The sequence below is a fragment of the Morchella sextelata genome, assembly GCF_020137385.1.
Source record: "Morchella sextelata strain SCLS chromosome Unknown scls_6, whole genome shotgun sequence".
Classification (NCBI taxonomy): domain Eukaryota; kingdom Fungi; phylum Ascomycota; class Pezizomycetes; order Pezizales; family Morchellaceae; genus Morchella; species Morchella sextelata.
This window is the reverse complement of record NW_025408621.1, coordinates 1490786-1514710: the sequence shown is the minus strand read 5'-3', so window position 1 is coordinate 1514710 and position 23925 is coordinate 1490786. Positions and strand designations below refer to the sequence as shown.

The 23925-nt window shown below is 47.5% G+C and overlaps 9 protein-coding genes across 9 annotated transcripts; 5 read left to right on the top strand and 4 right to left on the bottom strand.

Moving 5' to 3' along the window:
* Positions 1-580: 580 nt before the first annotated feature.
* On the bottom strand, positions 581-1129 carry H6S33_011516 (uncharacterized protein; the record flags this gene model as incomplete). Its single annotated transcript, XM_044842886.1, has 1 exon — positions 581-1129. One exon carries the CDS (start codon positions 1127-1129, stop codon positions 581-583), a length of 549 nt encoding a protein of 182 aa, XP_044696284.1.
* Positions 1130-2059: 930 nt separating this feature from the next.
* Positions 2060-2827, top strand: H6S33_011515 (uncharacterized protein; the record flags this gene model as incomplete). Its single annotated transcript, XM_044842885.1, has 2 exons — positions 2060-2122; positions 2180-2827. The coding sequence occupies 2 exons, from the start codon at positions 2060-2062 to the stop codon at positions 2825-2827; spliced, it is 711 nt and encodes a 236-aa protein (XP_044696283.1).
* Positions 2828-3739: 912 nt separating this feature from the next.
* Positions 3740-6733, bottom strand: H6S33_011514 (uncharacterized protein; the record flags this gene model as incomplete). The annotated part of the gene is made up of 4 exons (XM_044842884.1): positions 3740-4197; positions 4249-4441; positions 4494-6472; positions 6535-6733. The coding sequence occupies 4 exons, from the start codon at positions 6731-6733 to the stop codon at positions 3740-3742; spliced, it is 2829 nt and encodes a 942-aa protein (XP_044696282.1).
* Positions 6734-7476: 743 nt separating this feature from the next.
* H6S33_011513 (uncharacterized protein) lies at positions 7477-9640 on the bottom strand (the record flags this gene model as incomplete). The annotated part of the gene is made up of 3 exons (XM_044842883.1): positions 7477-8263; positions 8612-8769; positions 8822-9640. 3 exons carry the CDS (start codon positions 9638-9640, stop codon positions 7477-7479), a joined length of 1764 nt encoding a protein of 587 aa, XP_044696281.1.
* Positions 9641-10079: 439 nt separating this feature from the next.
* H6S33_011512 (uncharacterized protein) lies at positions 10080-14532 on the top strand (the record flags this gene model as incomplete). The annotated part of the gene is made up of 8 exons (XM_044842882.1): positions 10080-10188; positions 10334-10413; positions 10470-10534; positions 10585-12144; positions 12201-12926; positions 13795-13904; positions 13976-14286; positions 14371-14532. The coding sequence occupies 8 exons, from the start codon at positions 10080-10082 to the stop codon at positions 14530-14532; spliced, it is 3123 nt and encodes a 1040-aa protein (XP_044696280.1).
* Positions 14533-15219: 687 nt separating this feature from the next.
* Positions 15220-15809, bottom strand: H6S33_011511 (uncharacterized protein; the record flags this gene model as incomplete). The annotated part of the gene is made up of 4 exons (XM_044842880.1): positions 15220-15241; positions 15298-15395; positions 15452-15726; positions 15782-15809. The coding sequence occupies 4 exons, from the start codon at positions 15807-15809 to the stop codon at positions 15220-15222; spliced, it is 423 nt and encodes a 140-aa protein (XP_044696279.1).
* Positions 15810-16225: 416 nt separating this feature from the next.
* H6S33_011510 (uncharacterized protein) lies at positions 16226-16768 on the top strand (the record flags this gene model as incomplete). Its single annotated transcript, XM_044842879.1, has 1 exon — positions 16226-16768. The coding sequence occupies one exon, from the start codon at positions 16226-16228 to the stop codon at positions 16766-16768; it is 543 nt and encodes a 180-aa protein (XP_044696278.1).
* Positions 16769-17679: 911 nt separating this feature from the next.
* Positions 17680-18852, top strand: H6S33_011509 (uncharacterized protein; the record flags this gene model as incomplete). Its single annotated transcript, XM_044842878.1, has 1 exon — positions 17680-18852. One exon carries the CDS (start codon positions 17680-17682, stop codon positions 18850-18852), a length of 1173 nt encoding a protein of 390 aa, XP_044696277.1.
* A 3022-nt stretch (positions 18853-21874) lies between these two features.
* On the top strand, positions 21875-23031 carry H6S33_011508 (uncharacterized protein; the record flags this gene model as incomplete). Its single annotated transcript, XM_044842877.1, has 2 exons — positions 21875-21995; positions 22049-23031. 2 exons carry the CDS (start codon positions 21875-21877, stop codon positions 23029-23031), a joined length of 1104 nt encoding a protein of 367 aa, XP_044696276.1.
* Positions 23032-23925: the final 894 nt, after the last annotated feature.

The window sequence follows — 23925 nt, the reverse complement described above, 5'->3', positions numbered from 1 at the left end:
ACCCTATAGACTTTCTTGGGCTATACCAGCCTTCATACTAGATAGTACAAATTGCCCCTTCTACCAGAGTATATTCCCTACAACGCTACCACTTCATGCCACTTGTGTACTCTTATAGGGCGAGTCGACTGTAGCGGTATCCGGGTAGCGATAGTCCGAGTGATATCTCATGATCGTGTGATTGATCAGGTTCCGCAGAACCGCACTGTGTTCTTGATTACAGACGAGGAATAGAACTCATATAAACAGAAGTTCATGGTGCGTGTCGGTAGTGGTAGTTGTTTTGGTTATATTCTGCATGGCTACTAAGTATTCTTGGTGGGGTTCTGGCCCGGGACTTTGTCTTCAAGACAATACTTTGGTTACGCATCTCGATAAACATTCGGTCTGAGGAATGAAAAATTAATGAAATCACCGATTCATTAAGAAAGCATTGTATCTAACGCTGCTAAAAGGCCCTTAAAGGCATGCATACCGCCGGACATATAGTCCACGGCACCAATTCCCATAGTTAGTCCCCACAGAATAACCTCAATCCCATTACCACTACAACACCATTAAAAAAAAACACACACCAAAGTCACGGCCCCTTCTCCCCCTCCCCCCCCACCAACAACTCCCTCACCCCCCTACTCCCCCCACACCTCGCCATCGACACCGCCGTATTCCCCTCCCTATCCCTCAAATCCCCCCTCGCCCCCCTCCCCACCAGCACCCTTACCATCGCCACATCCCCCCCCCACACCGCCTCATGCAGCACGGTCCTGCCTCTGAAATCCCGCGCATCCACATCCGCGCCCGCGTCCAGCAGCGCCCCCACAACTCTGTCCACCTCGCCCCCCAGCTCCCCCAGCTCGACACCGCCCAGCAGCGTCGGCTCCAATCGCCCGGCAACGGCGAGGTGCAGCGGGGTCTGCAGCGTCTTGTGAGTGGCTGCGGTGGCGCTGGCGCCGTGCGAGAGGAGTAGGGTGACGATGGAGTGGTGCCCGGACTGGCACGCTTTGTGGAGTGCGGTGTGGCCGTGGGCGTCGGTGGCGTTGGGGTTGGTGCCGGATTTGAGGAGGAGGGTGAGCAGCGTGTGGTGGTGCCTTTTGCCGCGGCGGGCGGCGCGGAAGAGGAGTTTCTCCATAATTCTTGTCTCCGTGGTGTTGGTTTTGTTGCTATGTTGCTTGGTGGGTATGTATGTATGTGCTGATGGGTTAATGGTGATGGTGGAACTTGAACGATGGATAGATAGATAGATTAACAGCTCCAGGCAGGCAGGTCTCGCTCGTCAAAGGGGCGACATATGCAGGCCAAGCCCACGGAGAGAACTTTACACGATTCCCCCCCGCCAGCTACGATATTTGTGGCCAGAGGAATGCCAGGAAAGCGATGCCGGCGCTCACATATGCGGGCCGAGTGACATCTGGTGATTCGATGTCCTGGCGGGCGGAGGACAGAACTCTAAAACGCCCGGGCACGGGAAGTTTGATGGTGAGAATGTGGGACGGGAGATCTCGGGATCGGTCATATACTTTGCGGGGGCAGAGAGAGCTGTGGGTTTCACGGAGGGTGGGAGCCAATGATAGCTGCGGGTGGGAGCCAATGATAGCTGCGGGTGGGAGAAGCATGATCTGAGTGGCGAACAGCACAAAGGTGGGAGATTTCACGGCACCATGGCCGCATGACTGGAGTTTGGACGTCTTCTGAGAGGGTCTTGGTCATGTGCATGGACCTTTGACTCTTGTTGGTTTATCATCATCACAGCATATATCGTTGAGCTCACCTAGGCTTTATGGTATTCTCCAAAAGCCAAGTCGCATCGGATGAAAGCTAAACAGACCATTATCGCCATAGGGAACCCGCCAATTACATCTCAAATGTCATGAGCCTATGCACTACTTGAATAACATACCGAGGTATTCAGCGAATCTCAGCATACTTCACGTAATGCCAATCATTGACTCACCTTCAACATGACTCATCCCCCACGACACCGACACAAAAACCCCCCCCGACACACCCCAACATCTACCCCACAATCGACCGCAATATCAATCAATCCCGCACCGCCAGAATGGCCTCCACCCGCCCAACAATCCAGCTCCCCACGACCGAAGCCTACGACAAATGGGCACCCGTACCTACCCCCCCCCCCCTCCCCCCCTATAACCATTCCCAACTAACACTCCCCCAGACCTACGACCACGACGGCAACATCCTCCAACTGCACGACGACCACGCCTTCGCCGCCACCATCCCCCCACTCCTCTCCTCCCACCCCCCCACGCACATCCTCGACCTCGGCTGCGGCACCGGCCGCAACACGAGCAAGCTCCACGCCGCCCTCCCCACAACCCGCATCACCGCGCTCGACGCCAGCCCCGCCATGATGGCCATCGCCAGATCACGCCTCCCCTCACCACACATCACATGGGTGCTCCACGACCTCAACCGCGGCGGCCCCCTGCCAGTCACCGGGCCGGTGGACGCCGTGGTGTCAACGCTGGTGCTGGAGCATGTGGGCCTCGATGTGTTCTTCGGCGCGGTGGCGGGGGTGCTAAGGAAGGGGGGCTGGCTGTATGTCACGAGTATGCACCCGCAGATGGGCGCGGTGTCGCGGGCGGGGTTTGTGGATGAGAGGGGCGTGAAGGTGCAGGGCGTGAGCTTTAACCATCAGGTTGGGGAGGTGGTGGCGAGCGCGGAGAGGGCGGGGCTGATGTTGCGGGGGGAGGTGGGGGAGAGGGGGGTGAGGGATGAGGAGCAGGCGGGGGCGCTGGGGGTGAGGGCGGGGAAGTGGGTGGGGGTGGTCATGCATGTGGAGATGGTGTTTTTTAGGGTGTGAGGTTGGGGATGGGTTTTTTTTTTAATGATGTGGATACCAATATATTAGTGCTAAACTTGTATTGAAACTTTAGGTTGTGCAATTGATATGTGCAAGCGTTTGATAGGTCTTTATATTGACGTTATATTTTTGGCAGCTAGCCTCGTATCTACCCATCCACTAGCCCGCTACTCACCATAGAATTGTGCAGTACAAAGTGGCAGACCGACGCCTAGCACCAAGGCCACACCCGTCTTCAACACCACTAGTACTACAGCTTCGACCAACACTCTCTCCACAACCCACGACCCGCAACGCCATCTGACACTGCATACCCATATTAGCTCTAACGTAAAATGATTCTTCCAAACACCCCCGGTTGAAAGTGAGAACTACATACTAAAAAGAATCATGATGGAACCTGAACTTGCACCTGAAATCATACCTCCGAGTGATATTTCATGATTGGCAATAATCGTCAGAACGGCTGTACAGATTTCGAATTCGCTGTTGGTCGATTGGATCGGTGTACACTAATTTCTCAGGATTAAATAGGGTTTTTTTTCTTTGATACAAGGCCGCTATTAAACAGCTGTACCTGGAGTAGGATGCGCATTGGGGAATACCATTTAGGTGGGGGGGGGGGCCGCTGATGCCTCATACTTTGGTTTGTGGACATCAAAAGCTCTTTATCGGAACAGTCATCGATCATTAAGAATTTCGAAAAACTAACATCAATCATGACTCCCTTGTTACAGAACCATAACTATGAAGGGGAAGATAGATAATTATAAACAAATAGGAAGGGGGGGGGACAAAAAGCCATCTATTTCGTTTCACAAAACACCAATGGTATCTAAATTACAGCGCCCCAAAAGTTCCCATAAAGATTCCTTTCCGAATAACAAAAAAAAAGGTAAGTAAAATAATCAATCACTTCCCCTTCCTTCCTCTCCCCACCTTCTGTGTTGCCTCCACTTCCGGCGCGGCAATCTTAAACTCGTGCCCCAGATCCAGCTTGCCTCTGAGAACGCTAATCGCTATGATTCCGGTTCCGTAGACATCCCATCCAGCCTTGTTAAGAAGCGCTATATCACCATCTCCCTTTTCACTGCCCAGGATGAGCGTTTGATCGGCGTGTTCGTCGTCTTCTCTTTTCCCCTTGGGGCTTTTCTTGGCAATTGTTCCTGCGCTGGCTGCTTTGAGCATTTCGACAAGAGAGTCTTCTTGTTTTGAAGCCTTTAGTTGTGAGATGAGTGATGAGGTGATGTAAACATTATAATCTTTAAGAACGCAGTTGAGGCCATTGCGGCCGCGGTCAATGGCGGCAGCAAGTGAGAAAGACCAGGCCTGCTCATGAAGGGGATCGCAAGGGACGTATGGTTCGGGATCTAAGAAATATTAGAGAGGTTGGACTGATAAGTAGCGTGGGGTGATAGTACCTAAAAAGTAGCCAATTTCTTTGCTATCAATCAGCCATTGATCCTCTACGACAAATTTACCCAGCGCCACCCCGACAGTTAATTTCGGTGTTCTTTTTAGTTCTCCGGGCCCTACGACGAGGAAATTGACCCCAGCAGCGCTGACATTTGGCATCTTCTTCCCGCCATTCGTTCGAAGGAACTTCTCAATGTCCTGGGTTTTATTAGCAACACATGACAAATTTGCGGCATGTATATAAACGAACCTTTGTTCCATCAAGGCCACTGTTGCTGAACACGATTTTCGGGGAGTCGCCTTCATATCTGTTCCTTGTTCTAGTAACTACACTCGACACCTTGGCATCTTCGTTTTCAATACTATCATTTTCCGACAGCTGCGATTGTGAACTTGGTTTCTGTCTTCTGGCGGGGATTTTTTTTGTTGGTGGAGCAGCTCGCTTCTTCGCCGCTGCCTTCGTCTTGAGTTCCGGCGCCTGAGATTGCGTATCCTGAACTGTATACTGAGTATCACCTAGAAACTTCCCACTGCTTGGTGGTGTGGGTGTCGCATCTTTCTTGCCTCTCTTGGCTGCTGGTGTTTTCTCCACGGGCGTCGTCTTCACACGCTTTGATCTCGTCAATTGGCCGACCTGGATCATTGACTCCGCTGAACTTTCCCGAGGAAGAGACTGGGTGTCTTGGTCGTCATTTCCCTCTGTATCATCGGGCCTTTGTCGTTTCCGCATAACTTTCTTTGGGTTCGGTGCTTCTTCTGGGGGTTCTTCTTCTGAGGCAGTAGTAGAAATTGGATCAGGAGCATCTGGTGCCTCTTCAGCTCGACGTCTACCTCTAGTACCCCTAAGAGGTTTCGTAGGCACAACCTCTTTAATACCCGGCTCCTTTTCTTGCTCTTTGGTAGCCTTTCCAGTATTCTTGGTAGGCACAGCTCGTTTGCCTCTTGTGTTTCGTCCTGTTACTACTGCATCGGTTTCTACGGTAGCAGCAGTACTAGGTAGGCTTTGTACTGTTTTTCTCCCCCTTTGAGTCCTAGGTGGCTGTGGCGCAGTCTCGTCTTCCTCGTCGGCAGTTTCCATGATAGCATCTTCCTCCTCAGTACGGTCAGCCCCTTTCATTTGGGGCAAGACTTTTATTGAATCTTCCTCTTCCATGCTTTCAGTGCTACTATTCTTCTGGGCGCGTCCAAGTCTCCTTCTTTTTACTGGGGTGTCTTTAGTAGTCTCCTCTGTGCTATCGTTGATAACCTTTACTCTGTTTTTCGGTTTCCTACCTCCCTTGGCAGCAACATTCTTATTCCTAGGCACAGGCGCCTTCCTTTTGTTCTTCCCATATACTATCTTCGGCGTTATCTCTTTCTTATGTTCCTCATGCAGAAATCCTTCTGGAACACCATGCCCCTTGATGCGACTCTTTGGCGTAGTAGATTCATCTGAGAGCACCCCCTCATCTTCATCTTCGTCTACAACTGAGGCGACTACTTCATCCATTGCAGACCCAAACGAAGTGATCATGGCTGACTGACTGAATTGTTTTCTTACAGCTTCTGCAGAGTTCTGACTTTCTTTTTCCTCATCACCTTTCTCCTCGGGACGGGCAAAATCATCGGGGGTCTTCATATCCGCTACAGGAGCAACATTATTAATTTTCCTAAAGATGTCCTGGACTCTATCGGGAATAATACCTTTCCTTGAAGGAGACATTATGGCAGTAGGCTTCTTTCCCGTTGGCGTTGAGTCCTCCTTCTCATGTATGATATCTCCGAAGGTATCTACCCTTGATAGCTTCCCTCGAGGCAGCGAGACTGTCGCACTATCCGGATTCATGAACCTACTCTTCACGCTAGGAGTCTCATGAACCCTGGGCTCCTCTGTGATTGTTTCTGGAATGGCGGGTGTTGACTGCACCATATCGCTCTCGCTACGTCTCAGTGATTCCTGGGGATAGCTTTGCTGTACTAGCACATGCGCCTCATCTTCTTCCATAGTAATTTGGCTTTCTCCATCAGCCGAGATTGGAGATGTTCCAAGTTCAAAGATAATAGTTCCAGATTTGGTATAGATCGTTGCATCGGAGTCCAAAAGTACTAGCATGCGCTCTTTGGTTGGTTCGTTTGAACAGGGGAGCGTTTGTTTGGTGGGAGCGGGTTTGGGGCTTGTTCTCCGAGCCAAACAAATATCCTGTGCGGGGTTAAGAGCTTCGATAAAGATAACACCAGGTTTTTGGATATCTTGTCATTTGAAAATATATATTAGTGAAATGAGGTACTCTTTGAGAATAATGAGTACTCACGAATGCCAGCTATTAGATTAGAATTTTCATGGCTCCCACCCTCAAAATCGCCTTGTGAAAGTTTTAGGGAACCATCTGGGATACCAATGATGTAATAGGATGTTCTTTCGCCATTTGTTGATCGAAGCTGATGCCATATCTCAGCTAATGGGTCGGAGCGGTTCAGGAACCGAAGTCGTGGGATAGTTAAAGACCCCATTTGTGACGAGAGATATTGATGGAATCGAGTTCTTTGTTGGAGATAGTTGTCGATACATAAGCTGTCGATAGGGAGACGCGTAGAGTGGAAGGACACAGTCATAGGGCCTAGTCAGTGCACGCGCTTGCTAGCGTCAATGTCGCGTCATCCCAGCGCAGAAGCCTCACACCCAACCTACATGTCTCGTGCCCAGCCTGTGGTGTGATTTGTAGTTGCAGAACGAGGAACGAGTTGACAAAAGTCTGGGCACGAGACTACACTCAACCATTAGTCCTCTTTTGATCAATGGCGAACCTAGTTTAATAAATGCGCACTTGTTGGTCAACCAAAACCAGAAGGACCTCACTCGCCCATCGTTAGTAGAATATATAATGCCGGGAATGTCTTTCGTCCTGGCCTTTTAAATTATAGGAGATATGGTCACACAGCAACTACTCGTACTCAGTCATTCATTAGGACTTTGTAGGATAAATCCCAAGTTACCATTCCCATGATTATATACGCATGTATGAACTACATGTATACATACACCTGTTCTCAGGCCCATTCTCGCTTAGCTCGTGCCTGTCTCAGCATCGATACGAGTTCAAACATAATATATCACTCGTTCAGTGCAATCAGTGTGCTAAAAACAATTGGTTTCCTCAACGCCGCCTTCATGAAACCCCCCCCCCCCCCCAAAAAAAAAAAAAAAAAAAAAAAAAAAAAACCACCCAAAAGAATCATATAAAGTTTACATAAATTTACCTTTTACCCCTGCCTTTCTTTTTATTTCGTGGGGGCGGCGGCGCATCACCAACGGTAACAGTACCTTCAACGATCTCCTCCCCTTGATTCTCCATTTTCTCTCTTGTCTCCAAGAAAAACATCAAGTCTCTGATCTGCTCTTTTAGGTCCTCATTTTCCTTCTTTCTTTCCTCGCTCTCTTTCGTCAAGTATTGAATTTTCTCCATTAACCCACTATTCACCCCCTTCTCTTCTTTCCATTCCTTCTCCATCCTTCTGGCCATCTCTCCAAATTTCTCGGCCTTTCTTTCGGCTCGCTCTTTTCCTCGCTCTGCCAGGGGAAGAAGCTCCTGGGTCACTTCGCTGTGTTTTAACTTGAGCTCCTTTAGCTCTTTCATGAATTCTCTAGATTCTGCAACTGCCTTTTCAGCGGCATGCGCGGCTTCAGACGCTTTGTCGGCCGCCTGTGCAACCTTTTCTTCAAAGTAAAGGCGCTGACTGTCGAGTTGACTAGTAAGAAGGTATGTGTACTCCATGCCGATATTATCCAATTTCTCTCTAGGAACATAGTCGCCCCCATTACCAGGAGAGTCTGGATTTTGGGAAACGGAAAGTGCCGAAGGAAGCTCGACTAGTTTGCCATCCGCTTTGTTTTGTATGAGACGATGGACATATCCGTCGCCCACATAGTCCCATACACGTTGGGTCTCGATGTCCATAGCGTAGCAGTGGGATGTCTCCTTGTAATGTTCAAAGGCGTGGGCATCATCATAGCGGCCACAACCAAGATTTCCACAAATCAAACTAGTAGGCAAGAAGTAAGTACGGAAATTCTATGTATGGAAGAGGGTAAAGGTATACCAGATCCATAGGTTATTGACAGCTCCACAAGTGCCACAGCATTCATTTTCGTCTTCATCATCGTTTCTTTCCCGAATGCCAGGCCCTTGTGTATATCGGCAGACAGGGCAGCTACAGTCTTTCCATTTACTCAGGCAAGCACAATGAAATACATGCTGGCACAAGATCGTTAATAAACCTGTGGTTTCATCCATGCGTTCTAGGCAGACTGGACATGTTGGTAGCTCTAAAAGCGAGGGTGTTGGAGGCGGTGCAGGTTTTGTAGAGATATGGCTAGCAACCGTGGCTGACGAGGAAGCGGCAACAGCTGGAATTGCCGGTCTAGGACCTTGTGAAGGAAAAAACGGGTCGTTTGAGATTTCAGGAAAGGCGACAGAGGAAGCTTGGTTGTTTGAAGAAGGTTTTTGAAACTGAATTGATTTTATAAAGACAACATGGCAGTTTTCGGGCTATCAGTAGCATAAGTACTTGAACATATTAAACAAGTAGGACCTCTCCTACCTCCATGCTATTAAAAACTTTTCCATTAAATTCAGTCACAAATACTTTTGCGTCCTCTTTGTGCCTGAATTTCATGAGCACCATATAACGATTTGCCTTTCCGGTCCTTATCATTCTAAAATGGCTCACGGTATCTCTCGTCTCCTCGCCAACAAACCCCATAAAATCAGATGGAGTCATATACGATGGGACCGCAAGGATGGCAACGGTAGTGAGAGCATCATCATCTTCTTCTTCTATAAGCTCGCCAGTATCTTCCTTCCCTTTCTTCTTTAAATCTGCAGTGTAAAGACCCGGCGTCTCGAGAACATCGCGGTAAAGATGCACCACACCATATCCAAATTCTGTATTCCTAGACTCCAAGGGAACAAAATGAGCTTTCGCAGCAGTTCCACCGGCAAGAGGCGCAGAAGCTGCAGAAGATTTTCTCCGTTGTGCAGGTCCGCTCTGGACCCCTGAAACCGGGGCCTCTTCAGAACCCATATCTATAGACTCCACCGCGATCTTCCCAAAGCGCCAATCCAACTGCTCGTGTGTACTAGGTGGTGGGATCTCGGTTGATTGTGTTTCCTTCGCCTTATTACGACTGGTTTCCGCCTGTGGTGCAATCAGTTTAGACACTTCCTTTTTGTCGGAAGCGATGGGTGGGGGGTGAGGGGGGAGCGTGGTAGCAAAGATGTTCGTTCCTGGGGGCGGAATCCAGGCCAGTAGAGAAGACAACTGGGTTACTGAGAGCTCTGAGAGTTCCGGCAAGGAACGAGCTATGTGTGAAGTAGGGCTGTGAAGATCAAAGAAGAGGTGGAAAAAATAAGATGGCATTGAAGATCAAATATAGAGGTGAAGGCCTTATCACTCAAAACGTCATTCGAGAACCACGAAGGTAAAGTAAATTCTACAGGAACGAAAGAGCGGTGATAGGTTTAAATGGTCTTTAACTCTCGCGTGCTAGGTACATGCCTTTGAGGCTCTGCCATAAAGAGTGGTGGATTGGTGGGGTAAGGGTTAGAAATATCTGCGCCAAGATAATTCTCTTAAACTCTTTTGGGTAGTCTGTTTGAGCTGTGATTGGTGGTGAACGCGTCGAGGGGTTTCCCTTTGTCTTTGCTTCCTCTCCACTTTACGCGTCTGCTGGCCCTGTCTCCCACCAGCATCTACAAGCTTTGGATACGGCTATCTACACACGTGTGTAAATTCATAGCTCCTTCTGCATTGAATTAGCTACTGCCTCTACATACCCTTTTCTTCTACAAATCTCAAAATGTCAACTCCCGGTCTTCCAATGTCATCTCCTCCTCCGGAAAACCCCCGGAAGCGCCATTTGGACGATGATGAAGATGAGGACATGGACAACGGCGTCCCTTCAAGTCGTCAGTGACCCTGATAGATATTCTTGGTGGCTTTCTCTTTGGCCGTTTATTTCCTAAATACATAGAGGGGTATCTCATTTAGCGATATACTTACAGTCAAAGATTATGTGAGATTAATTGAGCTAATTTTGTTTCCTACTACTAGCTCCCGCTTCTACACCTGGTTGGGTTCGCTCTTCACCACCATTGATGGACGATGAGGATGAAATCGACGAGACTGGCGGTGTAAGCCGAATTGCCTTGTTCCCTAGCTTTAAATCGATGCTGAACAATAGATGTAGATTCTGGATTTGGATGATATAGAAGAGGAACTTGATGGAGAGGATATCATGGCGAATATGGAAAAGTAAGTTTCACTCCAGAATATTTCCGGTTTAAATTTTGACACCCCCCCAGGGATTACACTCAGAATCTCGTTCTTGACCAGTATGAAGCCGATAATATCGACGACGAAGAATACGAGGAAATGGATATTGGTCTTCGTCGTATTCTTGATCAAAAAATGGACCGTCGGGATATTATTAGTCGCCGCAAACCAGCAATTTTCATGAGCGACGATGAAGACGACCAACCAGACTTATTCCAACAACAGCAACGTACGAGACGAGGAACCCGTGTCTATGATGAAGACAGGGATGACGACGATATGGACAATTTAATGGGCGAGGCGCTATCCCTAGAGCAACTTGGAGACATCAAAGCTGCCAGTATCGCTGATTGGCTTTCTGTTCCAAACGTATATCGTAGCGTTGCCATCCATTTCAAAAACTTTCTCCTCGAGTATACCGACGGAAATCTTGCTTCTGTGTACAGTGCTCGTTTTCGAACGCTCGGAGAAGTGAACGCCGAGTCTCTCGAAATCTCATTTCAGCATTTGGCCGAGCACAGAGCAACGCTCGCCCTCTTTCTTGCAAACGCTCCGACAGAGACCTTGAAGATTTTTGACCAGGTTGCCATGGAAACAACCCTTCTTCATTATCAGGATTATCAGCGTATTCACTCCGAGATTCATGTTCGCATTGCTGATGTTCCAACATCATATACACTCCGTGAACTACGACAATCTCATCTCAACGCTCTTGTCCGTGTCCGCGGTGTAGTGACCAGAAGGACTGGTGTGTTCCCGCAGTTGAAGTATGTCAAGTTCGACTGCAGTAAGTGTGGTACAACTCTTGGGCCTTTCCCACAGGACTCAAATGTTGAAGTCAAGATTTCGTACTGCCAGAACTGTCAATCGCGCGGACCGTTCACATTAAACTCTGAAAAGACTGTTTATAGGAATTATCAGAAGATGACATTACAAGAATCACCTGGTACTGTCCCCGCAGGAAGACTTCCTCGACACAGAGAAGTCATCTTACTATGGGACCTGATTGATTCCGCCAAGCCCGGTGAAGAGGTGGAGGTCACAGGTATCTACAGGAATAATTATGATGTTCAACTCAACCAAAAGAATGGTTTCCCCGTCTTTGCTACTGTTCTCGAGGCAAATAACGTTGTCAAGTCTCACGATGAACTCGCTGGGTTCAGATTAACTGAAGAGGACGAAAAGGCGATCCGAACACTTGCACGCGACGAAAATGTCGTAAATAAAATCATTGACTCAATGGCGCCAAGCATCTATGGGCATCGCGATATCAAAACTGCTGTTGCATGTTCGCTTTTTGGTGGTGTTGGGAAGGATGTTCAAGGGAAGCATACGATCCGTGGTGATATCAATGTATTACTGCTTGGTGATCCCGGTACAGCGAAGTCACAAGTGTTAAAATATGTCGAAAAGACGGCGCATCGTGCTGTGTTTGCTACAGGCCAAGGTGCTAGTGCGGTGGGTTTAACGGCAAGTGTAAGGAAAGATCCCATAACTCAAGAATGGACGCTTGAGGGAGGAGCGTTGGTGTTGGCCGATAAAGGAACTTGCCTGATCGATGAGTTTGATAAGATGAATGATAAAGACAGGTATTCCCCCGTGATCTACTTTTGGTTTCCTTATTGGCTAATATATTAAACTTTAGAACATCGATTCACGAAGCAATGGAACAGCAATCCATTTCCATTTCCAAGGCTGGTATTGTGACTACTCTTCAAGCTCGCTGCGCGATCATTGCAGCTGCCAATCCCATTGGTGGTCGTTACAACTCCACTATTCCATTCGCCCAAAATGTCGAACTTACAGAACCCATTCTCTCACGTTTTGACGTACTCTGCGTCGTCCGTGACACCGTTGATCCTGAAATTGATGAACGTCTTGCTACATTCGTTGTGGCCTCCCACGGCCGATCTCACCCCGTCGGTAACTCTGGCGGTGGGGACCAGCCAACAGGCTCAAACAATGGCAACTCATCCGGACTCATCTCCCCTATACCCCAAGAACTCCTCAGGAAGTACATAATGTACGCACGCGAACATTGTCGTCCGCAGCTCCATCAAATGGACCAAGATAAAGTAGCACGTCTCTTTGTTGAGATGCGCAGAGAGTCACTTGCAACTGGAAGTTTCCCGATCACAGTTCGTCATTTGGAAAGCATAATCCGTTTGTCAGAGTCTTTCGCCAAGATGAGATTGAGTGAGTATGTCTCCATGAAAGATATCGACCTTGCTATCGCGGTCACGGTGGATAGTTTTATTGGTGCACAGAAAGTAAGTGTGAAGAAGAGCTTGGCGAGAGCATTCGCGAAATACACATTGCCGAAGAATGGGCCCAAGGGGCCAGCCGGAGGAAGGAGGGGGAGGGTTGCTGCGTAGTCCCCGCGAGTGAGAAGTCATGGAGGAGTTTCGAATTTTACACGAGGGGATTCTATGAGCAACGCTTAAGTGTTTTATATCATAGCTAGTCAATTTTCTTGTTCGAGTCTTTTCCAGCGCTTATCGGCGTCATATTAAAGGTTGATGAAGCAATGTTCACGTTTTTGTAGGTAGGTGTAGGTACATCAACAAATTCTAGGTTTGCACGAGAATTTGTACTCAAAATGGCACCAACCCGCAACATGAAAACACGTCAAGAAAAAGACTCCTATTGTAATAATACATGTGCCTTCTCCTTCGTGAAAGAAAATCCCATTACTACATTTCCTTGGGACAACACAATGACAATTGGTTGCACCGCCACAGTTCAGGGCCCAACCCTACTTCCCACAGTCACCCAGCACCACACAACCTAACGATCGATTTCGGCTCGGTCCCCCGCCAAACGTCAACCCTATCGAATACACCAAGTTTTTTCCACCCCAACGAACGACGACAACAACCAACCGACAACGGTCCATCAACTTCCGGAAAATCAGTCAAGATGTGAGTTCAATTCATTTTCTTCCTCTATGCTTTATCGCGCGATCCAGGCCAGGCCAGGTTAGGGAGGAGCGAGGGGATACACTCGGACGGAATGTGTGCGTGAATGCACGGGGAGGACCGTCGGAAGGTTCGGTTGAGCATTGGCGATGGGATCGCATGCGGAAGAATAGGAATTGGGATGATTTTGGGGTGGCTTCGAGCTCGTTGAACTGGAAATACCAGTTCCGAAGCTTGGGTGGCAAATTACTGCCATTATCGATATATCGAAATATCACTAAAGGAATATTTCGAATGCTAACGGGTCATCTCAATTTCTAGGGTCAACCTACGTACCCAGAAGCGTCTCGCAGCCTCCGTCATGGACTGCGGTGAGCGAAAAGTCTGGCTCGACCCCAGCGAGGTCAGCGAGATCAGCAACGCCAACTCTCGTACGCCGCCACCCTAAAATTCTCGAACTGGACCGTGGAAAGCGTGCTAATATGAGAGGGAATGTATTCAGGCCAGACTATCCGTAAGCTCGTCCGTGACGGTCTTATCATCAAGAAGCCCGCCACCATGCACTCCCGTTCCCGCACCAGGATCCTCGCGGATGCCAAGCGTGCTGGTCGCCACACTGGTTTCGGTAAGAGGAAGGGTACCAAGGATGCCCGTATGCCATCCCAGGTCCTCTGGATGCGCCGCCTCCGTGTCCTCCGCCGTCTCCTCGTCAAGTACCGTGCCCAGGGAAAGATCGACAAGCACCTCTACCACGAGCTCTACCACCTCTCCAAGGGTAACACCTTCAAGCACAGACGTGCTTTGATTGAGCACGTTAGTTCCCCCTTTCCGAATATATCTGGCAGTGGTAGCGGTGATGGATGAACGAGTGTGGCTGGTGCTGACAGTCTGGTGTAGATCCACAAGGCTAAGGCCGAGAAGGCCCGTGAACGTATCCTCAAGGAGGAGATGGATGCCAAGCGTGCGAAGACCAAGGCCGCCAGGGAGAGGAGGCAGCAGAGAGTCCAGGAGAAGAGGAACGCCCTCGTTGGCGACGAGACTGTCGCAGAGGAGAAATAAATCTAAGAAAAAGTTACCCTCTAACAGCAAAAATTTCAAAAATTTCGGTTTCCCTTCCTTTTTACACTACTGCGTCTTTTTTCGTTGGGATGGTTCGTTGGGTTCTTTCTGTATTCGTCACGGGGTATATGATGAATCTGGTAAAATACAATTAAAGCGAAAAAAAACAAGAACAGGCATCAAGGCATCTGGTGACATTAAGTGCATTTGGAGTCGGGGTGTTTTTTGTTTTACTTTCTTTATACTGTAGCGAGCAGTAGAAGTAATACAAGCGGAGCCGATGACATTTGGGACAGGTCCGGTATGAATATGATATCTAGAAATAATGCTTTATGACAATGACGAAACGAAGTCTGATACTACCTTAGCTTGATGTTAATTTGGTTCATGTCAAAAATATACCTTGTTAACCTCCGGTGGCAACGATAGCTGGGCGAACCGGATACCTAGGGAAAGCTCCTTCCATAGCTAAATGACGTTCACTTTGGGCGCTTCAAAGGTCGAGTGATCTTCCCATGACCGGTCTCTTGCATCACAGTATATCACACGCACAAAGATGAAGCACAAACGAATATTTGTCCTACGACGCAGCTACATGTATCTACCACACACTAGAAGAACGCAAGCGGGAAGAGAATAAAACAAAGCAAACGATAAATAATCCCCAGTTCCCCTGGGTGGCAAGTATTAGCCAGGTCCGATACGAGGCCTGCAGAATTCGTTAGCATCATCACACCAGATAAAAGGATGATTTTCTGAACATACATGTCGTGGTGCTCACTGAGATTACTCAGGTACTTGTTGTACTCCTCGACACGCTGCTTGTGGCTCTTGATGCCCTCCCGCTTTAACCTTTCGTCCATCTACTTTGTTATTAGCACGGCGCGCTTACATTCGCTATCATTCAAGTGCGACATACCCTCTTCCGCTTCCGTTCTTCAAACCTTCGCTCCGCCTCTGTCTTTCCAGCATAGTAGTCTCCCTTCTCCGGCCCATCACGTTCAGCAGACCCAGAGCGTGATCGTCCCTCGCCGGGTTCCTCTTTAGAATCCTTTGGTTCTTCCGCGGTATTGGAGAGAGCGCGCTCGCTATTGCCATCGTCGCGGTCCTCTGATTTTGACTTTGTGCGGCTCTTTTTCGATTTCTTTTTTTTGATCCCGCCGTCTTTAATGCCTTTAAGCTTGAGAGATCCTCCTGTGTTCGGAGTGTTAGCAATCGTGGCTGACCAGGCATGGGATACATGGCGTACCTGTGGAGACGTAGTCTTCCTTCCCCATGGCGCTGGGTCAGTTAGAGACGAGTGTGATGATGCTTTGGCTGTTCACTCTCAGCTCTTGCTAAAGGCGGAAGGTACCGGTGTAGCCTTGGCTTGTTACCCGGCTTTGAGATTACGAACCGGCAGAGTGCTGATGTTTTTGGAACGAATGGATCGGCAGGGCCGTGAGAGACAGACACCGGGAGCGAAGGGAGGGGTTGGTGGGTTCCCCTATAAGTTTCGGGGAGTAGGGAGATTTCTTCTTATATCTTCTCTTTTCCAGTTTTTGGGAGGTCGTATCAAACAGGTTTTTTGGTACGCAGGCACGACACTTATATTTATTGTTGTTTGAAATATCATTTCCACGGCCGCTTTCTACATAACGAAAATCCTTCACAATAAAACACAAGAAACAAAACATACAAAAAAGAAAAAATCATGAGAACCTCGATAACCTACTCACTCTTTTCCCTTCTTTCCTTTGCGGCCGCATACACAGCGCCCGTCGGCCCCAACCCTCAAGGCAATCCCTTCTCTAGCCCAGGGCTCAACGAAACTGTCCCCAAGGGCACCCCTTACAAAATAAAGTGGAATCCGACGTCCCCGGACAATACAGTATCGCTCATACTTCTCCGTGGACCATCAACTAACTGCGTACCCCTCTACCCGATTGTGGAGAAGACGAAAAATTCGGGGGAGTATGAGTGGACGCCAAAGGAGGATCTAGAAGTCGACTCGAGCCGCTATGGGATCCAGTTGATCGATGACAAGACTGGGTTCTATCAGTACACGACACAGTTTGGAATCGGTGATAAAAAGGGAGACGAGCAAAAGAAGGAGGAGGAGAAGAAAAAGATGCAACAAAATACTACAACTATAGTTACGATAACTACTACTGTGATTCCAACCCCAGCTCCGACTAGTACCGAGACGGTTGCGTATTTGTGTGAGTTGGATGTCGAGGGCCAGTGTATCTGGTAAGCTTAGCTCGAATGAGCATAAAGAGTTGGAGATTTCTACATAAAGTTTTTCATTTGTTTTATACAGGATTTGTCGGTTATTTGGTCATTACATGACTTGATCATGAGCGTATATTATCGTGTTCTTCGAGAGCACTATATATATGTAGGAATTCAGCTATCTATCCTCCTTTGATGAAACCCTTAGAGTTATTTGTGTTATGTCAATTTTTACGTATTCTATATTGTGTTATCATTATTATTATTTTTTCTTTTTTTTCATGTAGGCATTTTTAGTACCGTACCATATTCCATCCTAATAGCATTACTAGTAGTCACGGAGGTTGCCGTTCCTTTGCACTTACCCTGCCTCAGTATCAAAGCTACAAAACCACCAAATCCCCCCGGTATCTCTCGCAGCCTTGTCAACTAACCCACCTTTCAAACAACTTCTAATTCACACGATATCACTCACAGTGATCACAATGGAGTCCATTACAGCTTCCGAACCTCCTCCCTGTCCCAGGCGCACGTCAACTGATTCCCAAAACTCCGTTACAGCCATGGAGTAAGCTCTCCCAGCTCTCCCAGCTCGATCCTAGCTCCCCTAGCTCTAGCTACTACATGGATAAGCACCCACTAACAATACACGCTAGTTACATAAACTCACAACTCGCGCTCGAATCTGAAGCCCGTGAAATAATGCCATACGCATTTGATAGCTGCACAAACGCTCTTGGTCCCCTACGTCAGCCAGTCTTCTCATGCAAGACGTGCCAGATCCCCACAGAGTCATCGCCCAAATTTGCGGAATTTGTGACTAAGGGCGCAGCTGGAATATGTTACAGCTGTTCGATATCATGCCATGGCGATCATGAGCTGGTAGAGATATTCAACAAAAGAGACGTTGTGTGTGATTGTGGCACAGATAGAATGCCGCAGGGTAGCTCGTGTGATCTGAGGAAGGTTGCTGGCGAGAAAGGTAGGGTTGGCAATAGGTATTGCCACAACTACTGGGGCAGGTTTTGTTGGTGTGATGCGGATTATGATCCAGAGAGTGAGAAGGGCACTATGTATCAGTGCTTGTTGGGCGATGCCTGTGGAGAGGATTGGTTCCATGATGGATGTATTGTGGGCGAAAAAAACGCTGAGAAGGATCCGAAGGTGGAGGAGGCGGTTGTCGCAGCTGTTGAAGGAAAACAGGAGACTATGGATACCACAGCTATAGAGGGACTAGAGGAAAAGACAGAGCTAACAGAGTCGGTCCAAAACGGCGATGAAGAAGAGGAGGAGGAGGAACGTCCCGCCGGCTTTCCCGAGGAAGAATCTTTTGAGCACTATATCTGTTGGCTCTGCGTAGAGAAGAACCCATGGCTACTTCGTTATGCTGGCACACCAGGGTTCCTTTCGGCTGTCGACAAAAAGGACGCCCCACTCTCTGCAGCTGCAGTTGCCCCTACTATAGCTCCATCTAATAACCTCACCTCCGAGCCTATTGCTCCAGGAGATCTAGAAGCTACAATAATAAGTGATAAGAAACGAAAGGCAGAGGACGAAGTCGTAGAACCAGGCCACAAACGCGCGAAAACACCTGACGCCGCGATAGCGCTCTCCTCAGACCCCGGAAACAGCTCTACAGAAGTCCCTATCTGCATCTACAATAACCTTCCCCCTCCACCGCCTTCAACTTATCATCAATCTCTCTTTCTCACAGCCAACTTTCGCACGCATCTCTGCCGGTGCCCCACCTGTTTCCCCCTTCTTGCGCCACACCCATGTCTCCTCGAAGAAGAGGAAAGCTACGAGCCACCCCTTGATGCCTCCGAAGATGGCGCCTCAGTTCACTCTGGTGGCTCCCTTTTTGATCGCGGAGAGCGCGCACTGGGCATGGTGGACCGCGTACACGCAATCGAGGGCGTCATGGCATATAACCAGCTCAAGGAGAAGGTAAAGGACTTTTTGAAGCCTTTTGCAGCCAGCGGAGAGGCAGTTGGCGCCGACGACGTCAAGAGATATTTTGCAGAGCTGAGGGGTGATGTGCCTGCGAAGAAGGACGACGGTGGTGCGGCGGATATCGCTGGGAAAAGGGAGGAGAGTGCAAAGTAGTTAGAGCAAATTTATCTTCTTTCGGTTGGGTTTTATCTTTATTGTATTTATTTAGCTGTAGGGAGTGGGGAGGGAAAGTGGTTTTTCGATCATTGGTCATTTGAAGCTTTTACTATGGCTTACGCTAGCTACGTAGTGCGCATACATATTATCACAATATTATTAGGCACTACCAGACCTAAAAGGGAATGGATATGCGCCTCGTTAACTGCACGGCCCCCACGGATGGAGATCAATGCATAAACCATGGAACCCGGCTTAAAGTCATTGCAACATAGCACAGGACAGAATAGAGAGTTTTAGCTACCAGAGTTGAACAGAATATTGTGTACGTAGTTTGGAGCCGTTTTAGTCCAAAAAGTATTTAAGTTTCTGCCCAACTCGCGAAGCTAAAATCTTTAGTATTAACATCTTTGATCAAAAGACTACAAAATTTAAGAATTGGCTTCAATGTGGTAAACGCTGTTGAGGACATGAAAAACTATCTAGAAGGGCAGTATGAAGACATGTCGATTTAATCCAAGTACTACATATCTGTTTTTGTTTTTGTTTTAAAAAAAAAAAACCACTCTATAGCTCTCTTCTCTCTTGATCCTATATATATACTTTCCAAGTCCAGTCTGGCCATATATAGTCTTTCTTGGATCACGCAGAAGACGAGATGATGCCGAGTTTGTAATTGTTGCAGGATATCAGTAACTTCTGTAGTACAACATATCCCACCAGTACGGGCCCATTTTGTCAGCCCTACTACATATATTTAAACTCCATAATCTTGCCAGGTTTTCCAGCTAGGCTGACAATTCCCACCGGAATATTTACAGGCCCAATAATTACAGTGTATCTCAGTACCGGGGGCCAAATATCGCTCACATGCTCTTCCCATTAACCATTCTAGTGGGTGTTAAATACACATTAAGTACCATCAGCTTCTTTAGTTCTAAGCCTCCCAACACCCCCAGAAGGCATTGGACCTTCAATTTTGTGCTATCGCGCATCCGAGCTTTCATTCTAGATCGTTAAGGGATTTTGTCAATAATCATATTTTATGATCATTATCAAAACATTAAGGTATCTTACCCTTTTGTACACGGAAGGGATGTTTTCATAGGAAGGGGGAGGGGTAAAGACCAGTCCCGGAGGGACTTGTAGCAATCCTTCGTGTGATAACCTTTTGACCCGCTCCTCATTTGCGAGCCGTTGCTTCTCAAACTCTTGAGCCTTTTTGAGCCTTTTCTTAGATTGGTGTTCCTTGAAACTATTTGTAAGGTTCTAGTCAGTGTTCTATCAAAGCAATGCCTAGGGGATTGAAACCTATTGAAACAGAGCGCTCCGCATCCCAGGATCAAAGCTGCCATATTCACAAGATAAGAATATGGTGATTTTGGTGTTACCGTATTGTGGCAAGGGTCTGTATGGAAAACTCTTTATGTACCCTTTTGTGGGGTTGCTTTCCCGGCAGACGTGTGTGAGCTAGCGGCTAGCTAGCTACCCCATCATTTGGAATTTGCCGAGTTGTTCCGGAGTCAGTAAACATCTGTCAAGTCTAAAACGTCATTGGTGTTATTTGGCTCCGATCTGACGTCTTACCAACACCCAGTGGACAGGACATTGGACGGAATCGATCTCCATCTCTAGTCTCAGGGCTCATTTCCCTTCCTTCCTCCTTCTAGGGCGGATAGTATCCTTTGATCAACTAATCAATGACGGTTGGGATTGGATATCCTTCCTTATTCTTCTCAACTGAAGATATGTAATTACGATGAAGCATATGCAAGGCAGTAAGGCAAATCATACCCCAAATGTCTCTTCTGATAGGCGACTGACATGCCTACATGTAGCTACGCGTATCCTGGGCATCGATGTTATGCAGAAAATTTGATATCTGCAGCTCTATCTACCTACCTAGCTCGGCATATGGTCAGCAAATAACACTGAAATTACAGGCATTCACCAATTAAAGGATAGCCTGAAGTTCGTGCTGAGTTACTATCAAGTTGATAGTAACTGCAAGGTTTGGCATCCCCAACCCTTTTAGATACATACATGTACCTTTATCAAAGTCGCCCAATTGTACTGTTAAGAGAGGCCTTATAGGCGATTAGCCATCTGTTTCATCTGAGGCTCTTCCGACTCGGCTAACAATAATAATGCAAGGAAGGCGAATCCATGTTCTTTTCGCTACTGTGGGCATATATCAGATCAAGAGGCCATAGCCTCGTTTCGGTAAAGTTGATGTCAGGTTTAACCTTACATCCACATGTCCGGTGAGGCGGGGTCCGTTTTGGGGGCGAAGACGGGCCTGGTACCTGCATTGCTTGGGCTTGTTTCGGGTCTATACTATCCCTATATTGGTTCCATGCCCGGTAGAAGTGGAATACCTATGTAGAAGGTAGGTATCGCGCTTTTATCTGGAAAACATGCAGATGCGGTAGGCAAAACAAAACTCATTTTCGTTGACTAATCTCAGCCCGTGTTCGCTAACTGATAATCCGTCAGACTACCGCCGTTATTCCATGGCTCTCTTCCTCCTGCGATTATGAATAATGAGAGGGATGCGTGAGCTGCGGTAATGCCACGCGGCGGCGAGTAGCATAAGGGATTTGATTTTGTGCTACTGAGATTCCCCATCCGGCGGGGTCCCATAGTCATCCCCAATAAACAATCAATTGACATACAAGTCAGGCAATAATAATGGCTGATGGATGATCGAAAACATCGGTGGCTAGGGCACGCAAATCTCCGCTGCGGTACAGGTTTCCAAAAATACTAGTGGCCCTAACTCAATGTTTTTTCTCTAATGGAAGTTAACAGTAGGCCAGGGTACACATACTTGCTTGATTATAGTATTTTTTTTTCCCTTTCTTTTTTTCACCTACTCCCCCTCCTTCTTGCACTCTTACTTTCTTATCATCTTGTAGACTTCTGAACCATCTTCTGAACCAAATCAATCAGTCAGCCGCTACGGAGCTTACTTCCAAACGTTCAATTTTTTCGTTTAATATCCACTACTTCCCATGCCATGGGTTGGAAAGAAAGCTCTATCTATGCATGGCATACGCTACTCAGTCTTAGCTTTTTCACATCTTTAGCACTGGCTCTTTTGGACACGGAAGCAGCGTCTCAAAAAACCGATTCAGTTTGTCAGTTCCCTATATACAATCCCCCACTCCTCAGCACTAACTCATACCACTAGATATTGGAAGACTCAGTGCAGCATGGATCGACGCCGATCACACAGAAGGCTGTGGTGAACGCCTGCTGGGTGTCCTCGATAACACGAATCTCACGTTCGGGCCCGTTCACGACAATACCACCGACCACTCAAATCCTTATTTTATCTCACTAGCATCACCACAGACCGAAAATCTTACGGTCACGATGCAGTCTTCGATATCTTCGGAAAATTTGGGTGCTACATGGTGGTCTGTAGCAGCAGAGCTTGGCGACGACGATGAAGAATACAAAATAACGGGCACACTGAAAAACACCAAAAATCTCTCCAAAAATAAATTCTCCGGAAACTTTGGGAGTGGGGGGTCTTGGTGCGGGATTAAGAAGAGTGACTTTGAATGGGAGTATCAGGCCTCCAACACTACATTCTCCGGGACGGTAACAGAGGATGGAGGCGTAGAGTTTGAGATTGAAGGTAGCATGGTAGATGGAGATACAGGGCGTACAATAGCTTACACCATACAATTCCACGGGAAATGGGACTCGGGGACAGCGAAATTGAATTTTTCGTCTAAAAATCCGACATGGCCTAAGGCCGGTACTGGGGAGAGCGACTCAAGTACGGCAGCTAAAACATCTGGGATTCTCGTAGACACTGGTCCGACGCCCACTGGAATTGCGGAGAAGGATGATGATGATAAGGATTTCATGGATGATATTTCCAAGAAGCTGGGACTTGGGGGTGTTGTGGGGGTAATATCAGGTGGAGTAATATTGCTTGGTATTGTCGGGGCGTTGATATTTTGCGCCGTGAATCGGAGGAAAAGACATCGCGAGGCTGGAAGAGTATATCCTGAAGTTGCTTATATCTACACACCATCACCTGATCTCGATGGAAGCTATCCGGGCTCATATAGATCAAACTCGGAGCTGGATATGAGGGAAGTCCTGGTGAACGACTATTCATTGCCAGTAACCAATCAACATCAGTGGAGGCAATTCTAGCCCTCATACATACATTCGTATTTTCTTTCGTTTTTGTCTATTGCTTTTTGCGGGCGTTTTCACTTTCTGTTTATCGGGCTTAATCTCCTTGTATTTTTATCTCGGGACTGGATTAGGTTGGGAGGTGTGCTTTTTCTTTTCTTTTCCGAAAGTGACAACTCATTAGCAGTACTTTCACTTTCAATGCCTTCAGCCATGATATATCGATACCCTACCAGGTTGTGTAGCAATATTTTTATGAGTGCTGTATTTCTAGCTTCCGGGTGATCGACAGTAGCTACATGTATAGCTTAACAGTTGACGCTGGGGGCCATTTGTTTCAACTATAGCAAATCGCTAGGGTAACTAAACTCTAGCATGTACATGTACGTATGTAGTTACTTGAACATCACTGTTTTTATAACTAACCCACATGGCCCCCACTAGCTGGTGTGATCAGTTCATTTAAGATATGTATCTTGTTTTTATCTTATTCATACGCTCTCCCTAGCTGTAAGTGATAATAAGCGGCCCCACATACAGGCAAGTAAAAAAGCGCATAAATTCCTCAGCCGCAGACTGACAGAGAGGGTGTACGTACGTAGATATGCACATAATGAGCTCTATGTAGGCACATGTAATTACTTTATATAGCCGTAGCACATGTGTAGGTAATTAAGTCCACCATCTAGAGTACAAGTACATGTAGGTACGAGGTATCGATTTCCCAGCTTGAATTCTATATATACTTGTAAATAATAACGGCCTCCTCATGAATATCCAGGCAGTTGAAGGGTCTATTTAAGGCTGGGTTGCTGCAGATTGTCACTTACCATATAACATTTAGTTACACCTCACCACATAATTGGTGAGCTGAATTGTTGAAAGAGTAGAACGAGATATCGATGATGGGGT